At 43.2% G+C, this 13576-nt stretch overlaps 1 protein-coding gene across 9 annotated transcripts in view; it reads right to left on the bottom strand.

Moving 5' to 3' along the window:
* LOC127661340 (Friend leukemia integration 1 transcription factor-like) overlaps window positions 1-12928 on the bottom strand; it is a 48088-nt gene extending 35160 nt beyond the window's left edge. Inside the window, exons 1-3 of one of the 9 annotated variants that reach the window (XM_052151979.1) lie at window positions 12884-12928; window positions 12668-12734; window positions 3107-3220 (exon numbers count right to left, since the gene is read on the bottom strand). In XM_052151979.1, the coding sequence (XP_052007939.1) occupies window positions 3107-3220; window positions 12668-12670 (117 nt within the window). In that variant the 5' untranslated portion in view covers window positions 12671-12734; window positions 12884-12928. Of the gene's footprint in view, window positions 1-3106; window positions 3221-3401; window positions 4723-5240; window positions 5256-5280; window positions 5682-5800; window positions 5937-12667; window positions 12735-12883 lie in introns of those variants that run through there. The other 8 variants (XM_052151980.1, XM_052151981.1, XM_052151984.1 and 5 more) reach the window with 8 other exon arrangements.
* Between the last annotated feature and the right edge of the window lie 648 nt (window positions 12929-13576).

The following is a 13576-nucleotide window of genomic DNA, read 5'->3' as shown; positions in this document are numbered from 1 at the left end:
CCCCCTATTTTTCGGTGCGCTCTGTATAAGCCCTCACCAATTCCGGCGCGTTATTACTGAGCACAATCCAGTCACGAAGCCAGCGCAGAACGTGACCAGACCCCCGGATCCTGAGACCCCCTGACCGAGAGGGCCATGCCTAGGGGAGCGAGACTGAGTCTGCGCCTGCTGGCTTGTTCTGTTTGCGACTTGGGGGTCTAGAGGGGGAGAGGCCCCCTTGAGAGCACCACATCTGGATCATGCTAGGGGTCAAGGCTTCTCCTGCCTGAGGCCTGCACAGTAATTAACGGAGACACCTTGTTTAACCATTTCGAGTCAGGGTCTTTCCTTTAATTCAAATAAACAGTGTTGACATATATTTCGGTGTTCATCACTCTTGTATATCGGTGGAGAGAGTGGGATATCCATATAAGACAAATAGGAATTTAGATGGGTTTTAGTCTGAGCTAACGGTTCATCCTAAGCAATTCACCATTACTTTATGGTTAAGTAATAGCAACTTAGAATTTGGATAATCATATAAGGTTTTGGGACATGTGTATATGTGCGTTGCATTGGAGGGGTGGACATAATTTTCACAGAGCGTGGGACCTGATAGCTGAAACATATGTTTCCCTAGAGGGGCCACGTATAGACTCCACCATTCTTTTAATTAAAACACCATTATCTCTGAACGCATGACGAGACGGAGATCTGGCAGAGACGGGTCACTAATCACAGTATAATTATGTTTTATGGTCTCCATCTCGATTATTATAAATGAGACGTCTCTTTACCTGAAGTTGAATAATATATCAGATAAAGAGTGATCACAGGAATCATTTTATGCAAAGTAGCCTATACTGCAATGTCCAGTCAAGAGTTTGTGCTGAATATAATTCATGTAACTTGCAAGAACTGTGCTGACAACAGTTTGATCATGCTCTAGTATCTAAACATTCACCATTTAGACATAATTTTCTTCTCTGAAGCATGTTGTTCAAATGTTTATCACTCTCAGGATGTCAAAACTAAATTAATTGTCTTTTTTTTTAGTTATGGAGTAAACATTTTTGTGAGGTGCAACATTAAATCTAGAAAACTCACTCTTTTTTCCTGCAAGGCACTTGCCCAGGTCATTATGAGTCCAGCGGTAACAAACATTTTGGAAGGCCAATAAACAGATGCATGTTGGTTTATGTAGGGAGCCACAGAACATCTGGCTCAGCGCTAAATCTTGACAGCCAGGCATTTCTCCCAACCACGACCTGTGGGAAGCCAGTGGCCCAAAGCTACTGGAAAAACCCTAAAGTGCTGGAGCAAGACAAATGCAGAGTAGACCAGAGGCTTCCTCAACTTAAAAACCAAGCAAAAAATGGTGTGGGAACAACGTGGTAAACTGACTTATTCAGAATGACAACAGGTTTAGAAATGTACATCTATTGAAGTCTTCAGCTATGTGATAATGGTGTTGAAAGATCTTGAGGGCATTTGAAATATGAGTTTTGTGACAAACATTCGAGATGTATTAATCGAGAGGCCATCCTGATAGGGATCATGCTTCTCAGGTTGCGCAAGACCGTCAAAAGTCCTTTCCTCTCACGAACTGATAAAGACACACACCTTTAAAAAATGGAGACTGCAGCACACGCCACCACACTGTCTAGCCTCCAGCTTCAGGCCATTATTAATTTGAGATTTATTTTCTTTGGAGAGCTCCAGTCTCACCCAGTCTTAACCAAACAAAAGCACTTGCTGGATTGTGGCTTCGCTTGAATGAAGCTGACTATTTCTCTGAAACTGTTCTTTTTGAGGCGTGCTGAGGTAAATCCCTTTCCTGCTCAAATTCTGCCCGATAGCTACAATGCTCAAATATGACATTTATCTGAAACATATTTGTTAAATAACCCTGAATATATCCCCAACAAATAACTAAAAATGGGGCCTTTCACCTGAAAGACCTTGCATATATTTTAGACCAAAACAAAATCTATACAAATACAAAGACCATGCATTGTTTGGGTTGTTGTCAGACACACATCAAGGGTGACATTAAATAAATAAACACACACACACACACACACACACACACACACACACACACACACGTACACGCATACATAAATCTTGCTCTTGCTTGCATTCTATCTTTGTACATAGTGCAAATCCAATGCCATGCACTGAACTTCAGTTCTTGTAGAGAAAGCTGGATTTCAAAGAGGTTTTCCCTCAACATTCCTCCACTGCTAATGTCTCGAAACAAATCGAGGACTGTTCGTGGGACTGTGAAACTCAGCCCCTCTCTGGAGGAACACAAACTATAGCGTCTGCATGAAAAGCTCCCTTATGCAGGGGGGCAATAAGTCTCCATAACATAACAACTCGGCTCTGCAAAATATGCTGATTGTAAAGATATAATGATTGACTTTAGTAGGCACAATGCTTCATTTTCATGGCTCTGTCTGTAAGCCGTGCACTAAGCCTTTTGATACAGTAAAGTTATTGCAGTGGCACTTTGCCATGAATAACCCTTCAAATATGCCAGTGTGCCTTTCAGTCTCTAAAAGAATGAACAGTGGCAATACGGCATAGAGGCATACAAACCCATTCTAGCACCAGAAAGTGAGCAAATCAGTAGGATAAGTGGCACAATCTATGTGAGCTTTACTTCAGTCTGTATGGGTTCATCATTGGCATACAGCATACCCAAATCCATATGCAGAGATTTCTTAAACCAAGTTTTAATGGCTGTAAATGTTCTATACAGAAACATTCCTATGCAAGGTTGGTTAAGTTTAGTTATTGCAAAAACAGATGTCAGCCATTTGCAATGTTTACATTCTTTAAGAGCATGCAGAGAGAGAGAGAGAGAGAGAGAGAGAGAGAGAGAATAATGTACAATAACAACATTCAAGAAAGTCAGAGATGGCCAAAAAGAGTTATATGGCCATATATATATATAACCAGTTAACCTTTACATCAAAGTAAACGTCCATGAACTTGGAAAACATTTATAAGTCATCTTGGAAAAAAATATTGTTAAATATAACGAGAGTGGAATCCAGGACAAGTAATTTATTTCGTCATCAAGGAAATTAAGAAGTTCCAGTGTTTCCTCCGACATTACCTGCTCATAGTGACGATGTTGTCTTACCTTGACGTAAGACGAAGTGTCAGGGACGGTCTGAAACATATTTATTGGACAGAGAGCCCGGAAATGTGTGATGTTCACTTCACGGCCCTTTAAAATAAATAAATACATTAATTAATTAATAAAATTCCACAGGTCATCAAAGAGGTAATTAGACTTTACCCAGTGCAGTAATAAATAATTAATTATTTTATTTTATTTTTTTAAACTAGGCTATTACTACTACAACTACTAATAACAATAAGAAAAAGAAGAATAGCCTAATAATTACGATTATACTGATGATGATGATGATGATGATGATGATGATGAGGATGATGATTAATATTGTTATTATTATAGAATCTGGAGCACCTGACACTTCTATTAGGGACTTGTAATAAGAACTGCATCCTCACCCCACAAAAATAGTCTTAAAATTGTAAAACTTAACTTGATTTTAGGCTTCATATTCAATTTGTAATACTATTTTAAAAATCAAACAAGTCGTTCCCTTCCTTATTTTATTTCGTTCGGTGAGTCGTTCATTAGTTTCTACGCCGTTTCACTCATCTACACATAGCTATTTAAATTATTTATTAAAAAAAAAAATCTAAATTACTCGGATTAACATCAATACATATATAAATAAATGAAAAACCCCTTGCCGTGCCATTTCCTCTCGAAATGATTTGCGCCACGGATTCTAATATATTTCTTTATGCCCTATAGTGATATTTTCTTTATTCGTTATTAGTGTTTGCTTATCTGTGTTCTTTGTGTAAATAATGAACCTTGTTATGTGTCATGAGTGCATACACTATTGACGCAAACTAAATAAATAAAAACAAAATCAACGAAGCAACAGCTATTGTGAGTACTTTGGCCACTTTGCTTTCCACCCCGTAAAAGAACATCCAGACCAATCAGAGAGGTCAGATCTGGTTCATGAGCTTATGAGGGGCACGACTGGGGCACAGTTAAACAGAGCTACATTTATTCGTTGAAGAATTGTAGCTTATACCTTTCATCCATCCACAGGTTACAAAAATAGTTTTTCTATTGACTGCACAGGCCTGCATTTCCATATTTGTCTTCAGAATGTTGACTAAAGATGGCAGTAAAACAGCAATAGTCTATTAATAATAATAATAATGTATTTACGATACACACGCAATAATTCAGTTTAACACATTATTGCTCTCCTCTTTCCATTCTTTTTCTTTCATTTGAATTTCAACATATAGGCTACAGTAGGCCTGCATATGTATATATATTGTTGTTTTAAATATATACATGCATTAGTGAAGTAAATATAAGCTCAGCCCCCTACACGTTCCTGCTAAGACCAGCCACATATTGAAACACTTTTCGCTTTAATAAGTGTAGCTTAAAGAGTCTCGGGTGAAAGAGCACCTCGGGGACGGTGTCTTTTGCCTTTCCTTCAGAGTGCAATTACAAAGCAGGCTGCCACTAGCATTATTTAAAATTCCACAGCAGTTCATATACACAATGAAAATACCCGATTACCATATCAAAACACAAGCAAGACAAAGTGAAATGACAAACGTGGAATAACTTTATTTCTCATAAATGATCCTGCTTTGTGCAATAACAACTGACACGTTGCCATCCAATCGAGTTTTATAATGTGCTGCTCTGCAATCCTTCTTTGGAGGTTTGACCATAAAATGTGAGAATTTATCAACAATTGCAGAATAATAAACAGTTAATAATCATTGCACCCTGGTGTAGCCTAAATAAATGAACTTTTTCAGTGGTTAGGGCTCAGGTTTATCAGAAAGACCTGTCTTGACAACCAGGATAGCCCATTTTTCCGAAACACTTGATCAGTGTGAGACCACATTTATTTTCCTTCAATGTATTTCAATTTGTGTATCTAGCTGTAATGCAACAATATTGGATGCCATTTACTTAAATAATTACGTGCAACCCCGGTAACACATTTTACGTCAAAACGAATAAGGTATTCCTGAAAGAAATATGGAGAAGGATGATGGAATAGTAGCCTAAATGGCAAAAGTCATACACAAACACAGCATGGAAATTGAAAAGCGTTCAGCTGTTATCTGTGATCGCGATAAGAAACGAGATTTCACAATTTCTGTACCTGAACATACTGACCCTATCGAATAAATCATGAGTCTTACATTAGCTTAATTTATATTCGGATGGAACCTCCTGTGCCAGACCTCGGGCTCTTGCGGGCGAGAGCTGGACCCGGCTCATAAACTTTCCCAAATGCATCCAATTTCTAAACGGTAAAAGAGCATAGAATTCCGCATCTGTTGCCAATTAAGTGACTGGAAGCTCAAGAGGACTGTTAAATAACTGCATCGGTTCTTCTCCGAGGAGGACCCTGAGCCTCTAGTGTTACATTTTAAGCCTCGTTCCTAATGATATCGTGTTATCCATCCAATTACATGTCCTTCTCGACTGTCAGCAGCACAGTCGAATCGAGCAAAGATGCGAAACAGCAAATAAGGTACTCCGAAAATAAACCATGCGCAGATGAATTGCACGAAGCAGCGTCGATTGTGGAGCGACAACAACGGCGTAAACAACTGAGAAGATAAACAACTTACTGCAGGTAAAACAGATGCAACTCGCCCAAGCAAGTTCAACCTCTACTGTGCATAATCTCATAACATACCCATTGCCCATACTCACCTGTCTTGTCACTTGTTAATCTTAAATTCAACTGTTTCCAGTCTATAGTAGCCTAATTAGTCCCGTATGAGAAAGTGGTTGTCATGGATAAGTGTGAGTTATCTAGAGGAGGCGTACATGTGTGGATGAGAGGAGGGATGTATGAATGAGAAGGCAAAAGAGGTGGCTTGCTGACCAATGAGAGAGCACGGACTCACATGCAACTGCACATCCACTGAACCATGAAATAAGGGAAATCAGACTGAAATGAGAACAGCGCCATAAAAGAGAAGAAGAGAGGGAGACAACAAGAAGCTCTTTTGCTTGCTGGAGGACATTCGAGTTGAATAAACTCTAAAAATGTCTTTTTAGAGCATTTAAATACTGTAACCTATCTTTTAGTGCCTATTCGTTTAACATACATTTTCAGAGTTAACATTTATTAATTTGTTTATTTATGTATTTGTATTATATGAACATACAGAGCACAGCAATTTAATTCAAGAAGCCTGTAAGCATTCTGAGACAGTTAAAACAGTATTTAATTTAATTTAATATTTTGCTAATTTTAATTCTACTCTATGCTGTTATACTAATATATATATATATATATATATATATATATATATATATATATATATATATATTCAACAAAATATAAAATAAAATATATATATATATATATATATATATATATATATATATATATATATATATATATATATATATATATATATATTATTATATTAATATTTTGTTGAATTTTGGCTATTTTATTTTTGATTTATTTTGTGTTGTGTTGGCTCCCCGTGGAATCACCATCACACCAGGATGAACGCACTCAGTGTGGGCGCATGTCAGATCCACGCGTCTCCTGAGAGCATCTCTTTCCTGTTAGGTTGACCCTGCTCACTTCACCAACTCCATTTCCTCTACCAGAAAACTCCATCAAAGAAACATCGGCAGGTTTACAGTGGGGAAAGCTGCTGGTGCATGACGCTTGACTGGAACCAAACACTTAGTTGGCTCCAAATATATCTAAATTGAAGGCGGGTCAATTAAGTTACCTATTTAGGTTTTGTCACACCTAATTTAGTAGTTAAATGAGTGATCTTAAAGTTGTTTTTTATTTGTTTTTATTCTAAGGTATTAAATTGTTAATTGGTTGACATATTAGATTAGGGTTAATATTAACTGTTTAAGTATGCCTACATAGAAAAGTATGCTAATGCATAATACTAAAGAATACGCATTTACAACACAAAATGAGCACCGAATGTACAGTGGAGATGGTTGTGTTTTCTATTGTTTTAACTATTGTAATCAATAGGCAACATGGAGGCAACATGGAGGCTTAACATGGGTTACCGTACATCTGAAGAATTATATTTGTTTTTTTTATTATGGCTTTTAATGTAATCATTTTGATACAGGCCATGACCCCAAAACAGTTCAACAAAAAATGAAAAATCTCTCATCATTTACTCACCCTTATTCCATACCACATGGTATGATTTTCTTTCTTCTTCAGATAAAGATTTTTAGAATAATATCTCGGCTCTGTTGGTTTCTGAGATTTCTGGCTACCATTCACTTGCATTGAAAGGACCAACATAGCTGAGATATTCTTCTAAATATCTTTGTTTGTATGCAGAAGAAAGAAACTTGTTATTTCCTGTGTTGTCTGCCCTCTGTTCTCTGTTTCACTATCACGTTGATTTCACATTTCCTTGTTGTCCGCTCCGTGTTTTCCTTTTCACCCGTCACCGATCCCGCTCCATGTCACGTTTTCCCTGTTGTCCGCCCTGAGTCTCACTGTCCATGTGTTAAACTACATTTCCCACAATTCCCGGCCTCCCCCACTGCCTGCACTCATCATTGTTTTCACCTGTGTCTCGTTCAGTCTCCACTTTGTCTGTGTATTTAAACCTTGGTTCTTTGTTTACTCTCTGTCGCTCGTTGTTTGGTAATGTTTCGTTTCTTGCATGTCGTCAAGCCTGGTCCGTGTTCCCTACCCGAGTTCAGAGTTTGTTGAGTTTGTTTCATCGTGTTTATTTCTGTCTCGTGGTGTATCAGTTTCCAGTTTTCCCCTCGTGGACGTTTCTTTGTGTTTACCTTTTGTTTCTTATTTGTTTATTCCTAATAAAATACCGCGTTTGGATCCGCACCTCTGTCTGTCCTGTCCTGCTTCCACACCCAGCATAACAGAACGACCGACCCACCAATGGATCCAGCGGTCCAGCAGGCTAACTACCGGCTGCTCAGCCTGAGGCAAGAAGGCCGACCGATAGAGGACCACGTCCGTGACTTCATGGAACTGGCGAGTGTCGCGGACTTCCCTGAATCCTCCCTTGTGGCCTTCTTCAGGGGTAGTCTGGACGGTACGCTTAAGGAGCGGTTACCACCGGCGACGCGCGGTTGGACACTCCTGAAATTCGTGGAGGAGACCGTGCTGGTCTGTGGCTTGCCATTCACTGTGGGTGTGACTGAGGAGGACCCAACCTCTCCACCCACTGTGGTGACTCCCCAGTCGTCCGTAGCGCCTCCTGTCATGCCTGCCCCACCTGCCAGCGAGCCAACCCCCATGCCTGTCGTTCCCCATGAGCCTGCACGGTCCACTTCGTCTGCCCGGAGGAGGAAGAGAAGACGGGCTTCCGCCTCCCGGCCCACGCCTGCCGCGGTCTGCGAGCTTGAGCCCACGCCTGCCGCGGTCTGCGAGCCTGCGCCCACGCCTTCCACGGTGAACGAGCCAGCGCCCACATCTTCCACGGTGAGCGAGCCAGTGCCCACGCCTTCCACGGTGCGCGAGCCAGCGCCCACGCACATCACCGTGAGCGAGCCTGAGTCCTCGCACATCACCGTGAGCGAGCCTGAGTCCTCGCACATCACCGTGAGCGAGCCTGAGTCCTCGTCAGCCACGGTCAGCGAACCCAAGCCAGCGCATTCCACGGTCACCCAGCCAGCGCCTGTAGCCTCGACCGTCCCTGAGCCAGCGCCTGTAGCCTCGACCGTCCCTGAGCCAGCGCCTGTAGCCTCGACCGTCCTAGAGCCAGCGCCTCTCGAGCCTTCCAGGGCTCCTCCTCCCGAGTTACCCGAGCTTTCCAGAGCTCCGCCTTCCGAGCTTTCCAGAGCTCCGCCTTCCGGGCTTTCCAGAGCCCCGCCTTCCGGGCTTCCTGAGCTTTCCAGAGCTCCGCCTCCCGAGCTTTCCAGAGCTCCGCCTCCCGAGCTTTCCAGAGCTCCGCCTCCCGAGCCTTCCAGGGCTCCGCCCCTCAAGCCTCTCGAGCCTTCCAGGGCTCCGCCCCTCAAGCCTCTCGAGCCTTCCAGGGCTCCGCCCCTCAAGCCTCTCGAGCCTTCCAGGGCTCCGCCCCTCAAGCCTCTCAAGCCTTCCAGGGCTCCGCCTCTCAAGCTTCCCGAGCTTTCCAGAGCTCCTCCTCTCGAGCTTTCCAGAGCTCCTCCTCTCAAGCCTCTCGGGCCACCCAGGGCTCCGCCCCTCAAGTCACTCGAGCCTTCCAGGGCTCCGCCTCTTGAGCCACTCGAGCCTCCCAGGGCTCTGCCTCTCAAGCCCCTCAAGTCACTCGAGCCTTCCAGGGCTCCGCCTCTCGAGCCACTCGAGCCTCCCAGGGCTCTGCCTCTCAAGCCTCTCGAGCCTTCCAGGGCTCCGCCCCACAAGCCTCTCCAGCCTTCCAGGGCTCCGCCTCTCAAGCCTCTCGGGCCTTCCAGGGCTCCGCCTCTCAAGCCTCTCGAGCCTTCCACGGCCCTTCTCCCGAGCCTCCCTACGGCTCCACCTCCCGAGCCTCCTGCGGCTCTGCTCCCAGAGACTCCAGAGCCTTCTGGGGCTCCGCCTCCGGAGCGTCCTGCGGCTCTTCTCCCCGAGCCTTCTACGGCTCTTCTCCCAGAAACTCCCGGGCCTCCTACGGCTCCGTCTCCCGAGCCTTTCACGGCTCTGCCTCCCGAGCCTCCTATGGCTCTACTCCCAGAGACTCCAAAGCCTTCTAGGGCCACGCCTCTAAAGCCTCCTACGGTGCCACCTTCCTCGGCTCCACCTCCTGAGCCTCCCTCGGCTCCACCTCCAGAGCCTTCCAGGCCTCCGCCTCTCAGGTCACTCGAGCCTTCCAGGCCTCCGCCTTTAAAGCCTCCTACGGCGCCACCTTCATCGGTTCTGCCTCCAGAGCCTTCCAGGCCTCCACCTCCAGAGCCTCCTACGGCACCACCTCCATCGGTTCCGCCTCCAGAGCCTCCCTCAGCTTCATCTCCAGAGCCCCTTGCAGCTCCCCTAGGGGCCACTCTTCCTCCCAGGCCCCCTGAACCAGCCCTAGCCCTGTGGCCACCCCCTAGGTCACCTAAACCTGTCCCTGTCCCGGAGCCACTCCCCAGGACCCCTGTGCCGGCCCTTGTTCTGCGACCATCTCCCAGACCTCCTAGACCTGCCCCTGTCCTGAGGCCGCCTCCCAGGCCTCCTGGACCTGTCCCTGTCCGATGGCCACCTCCCAGGCCCCCCAGACCTGTTCCTGTCTTGTGGCCGCCTCCTTGGCCGCCTCCTAGGCCTCCTGGACCTGTCCCTGTCCGAGGGCCACCGCCCAGACCACCCAAACCTGTCCCTTTGTGCCCCCATGGACTGCCTAATTGCCCCTTTTGCCCCCGTGGCCTGTCTCATTTCCCTTTGTGCCCCTGTGGACTGCCTAATTGCCCCTTGTGCCCCCGTGGTCTGTCTCCGTGTCCCTTGTGCCTTCTTGGTCTGTCTCTGTGCCCCTTGTGCTCCCTTTTCTCTGTCTGTGTTCCCCCGGGTCTACCCCCTCACTCCCTGGATCTTTAGGTTTTGTTCTTTTGTGTAGGTTTTCTTTTGGCTTTAGGACCGTCTGGAATCCGGTCCTTTTAGGTGGGGTTATGTTACGTTCCTGTGTTGTCTGCCCTCTGTTCTCTGTTTCACTATCACGTTGATTTCACGTTTCCTTGTTGTCCGCTCCGTGTTTTCCTTTTCACCCGTCACCGATCCCGCTCCATGTCACGTTTTCCCTGTTGTCCGCCCTGAGTCTCACTGTCCGTGTGTTAAACTACATTTCCCACAATTCCCGGCCTCCCCCACTGCCTGCACTCATCATTGTTTTCACCTGTGTCTCGTTCAGTCTCCACTTTGTCTGTGTATTTAAACCTTGGTTCTTTGTTTACTCTCTGTCGCTCGTTGTTTGGTAATGTTTCGTTTCTTGCATGTCGTCAAGCCTGGTCCGTGTTCCCTACCCGAGTTCAGAGTTTGTTGAGTTTGTTTCATCGTGTTTATTTCTGTCTCGTTGTGTATCAGTTTCCAGTTTTCCCCTCGTGGACGTTTCTTTGTGTTTACCTTTTGTTTCTTATTTGTTTATTCCTAATAAAATACCGCGTTTGGATCCGCACCTCTGTCTGTCCTGTCCTGCTTCCACACCCAGCATAACAAAACTCATACACATCTAGGATGGCATGGGGTGAGTAAATGATGAGAGATTTTTATTTTTAGGGTGAACTGTTCCTTTAAGAAATATTTTGTCTTTAAATCATATGTGCATAAGTCTCTGAACCTAGCTGAATGAAGTAAACCTAAGTATACTCTGACAAACAGTTGAACAGTATTTTGAATAGCACACCACTTCCCAGTAAGATCACATAAATTCTTTTGAACAATAGCAGGAAATTACCACCTTAGCTAGACCGGAAACATATCTAGAGGCAAACATTGCTGTCTGTTATGTCTGTTTGCATGTAAAATGCAAAAACATAATACAATCTTGTAACATTGTACATGGAGAAGTCTTTTTATGCATTATTATTATTATTATTAATTATTTTCTTTTCATTTTTTCTCTAGTCCATCCCAGTATTGTTTCTGACATCTAACAGATGTCTGGTCTGAGGACACATCATGGTTGTATGACGCACTTCCATCCAAATGCCTTATGATGGGAGTGCCGAAAAATAAACAACAGTGTGACTGTTAGAAACTAGATTTGTTCCTCTCCATTGTTTTGTTTCTTTAAAGCTGTTACTGTACACTGAAAAAAAAAAAAAATCGTTTGTTTTACCTAATTCAATTGTGTACATCAGTTCCACCCAATGAAAATGAGTGTCCTTAATATAAAATGTAAATGTAGGCTTTACTCAAATATTTTGCGTTGAATAAACCTAAAGGAATTGAGTTAAATTCACTTAAATTTTGTTTGTCCAAATAACTCCAAATATATATATATATATATATACATGCATACACACAGTATCTCACAAAATTGAGTACACCCCTCACATGTTTGTAAATATTTGATTATATCTTTTCATGTGACAAAACTGAAGAAATGACACTTTGCAGCAATGTAAAGTAGTGAGTGTACATCTTGTATAACAGTGTAAATTTGCTGTCCCCTCTAAACTGCTGGCAACAAAAGTGAATACACCCCTAAGTGAAAATTTCCAAATTGGGCCCAATTAGCCATATTCCCTCCCCGGTGTCATGTGACTCATTAGTGTTGCAAGGTCTCAGGTGTGAATGGGGAGCAGGTGTGTTAAATTTGGTATCATCGCTCTCACACTCCCTCATACTGGTCACTGGAAGTTCAACAGGGCACCTCATGGCAAAAAACTCTGAGAATCTGAAAAAATAATTGTTGCTCTACATAAAGATGGCCTAGGCTATAAGAAGATTGCCTGACACTGAGCTGCAGCACAGTGGCCAATACCATACAACGGTTTAACAGGACAGGTTCCACTCAGAACAGGCCTCGCCATGGTCAGCCAAAGAAGCTGAATCCATTTAACCATTTCTATGTTATCCTATCACTTTTTAATGACTTCTTTGAATTTTACTTGGACTTAGCACAATATGATTATGTTCTCATCTCAAACATAAATGTATTAAGAGCTACTTACCATTTTTTTCAGTGTACTCACATCAAGCAAGCCATTCTGAGCTCTGTAATTAAGAGATCTAGACAAACTAACAAGCATACATGCATTTTCACAAAGAATGTGTAAACAAAGACATTAAATCATGATTCATAATGTTCTCAATAATAATGCCAAATGTCCAGTCTTGATAAAAGTGGTAGTTCACCTAAAAATAAAAAATTCTGTCATATTACTCACCCATCCTTGTGTTGTAGCAAACCTGTATGACTTTATGACTTTCTTTCTTCCAAAGACCACATATGATGTTTGGCAAAAACAGTTTCAGTCACCATTCTTCAGAATTTCTCCTATTTCTATTTAAAAAATGTTTTACTAACCTTTAAAGCTAATTTTAAGATGACAACCAATAGTGAAACCCTCCAGGCATCTTATTAACGTGACTGTTTAAATTTTTTACCTCACTTTTCAATACACATTTATTAATTTTTTCAGGATTGACTTATGTTTTAGTAATAAAAGGATAAAGGGGTTCCGAAACAGTAAAACACAAAACTAAAAAGGGAAGATTTTAACCAGATTCATATGAACAGGGTTAAACACGATTTGTCTTTTATGGGACTGGCATCTCACAAAAAGAATTCCTGTGTCCCATCTATGATCAGCCCCTGTGGCTTGTGTTAACACTAGAGACTTATCTCAAAAGTCTAACCCCACCCCCTGGGACCTCTCTAATATCTGGCTATTTAGGAATATGCAGAAACATACAGACATGTCTGATTACATCAAATATGTAGTACTGAAGGCTTGGGACCTCCAGTGTGTAATATCTTATTTATTTAACTGGAGGAGCAAGAGGGCAGTAGAGATGAAGAGGAGATGGAGATCTCTCTTTCCACATCTCTCTGTTTTCTCAGGGGAGACGGGTAAATG

The sequence above is a fragment of the Xyrauchen texanus genome, chromosome 21, assembly GCF_025860055.1.
Source record: "Xyrauchen texanus isolate HMW12.3.18 chromosome 21, RBS_HiC_50CHRs, whole genome shotgun sequence".
Classification (NCBI taxonomy): Eukaryota; Metazoa; Chordata; class Actinopteri; order Cypriniformes; family Catostomidae; genus Xyrauchen; species Xyrauchen texanus.
The sequence above is the reverse complement of the archived record's forward strand: the minus strand, read 5'-3'. Positions and strand labels throughout refer to the sequence as shown.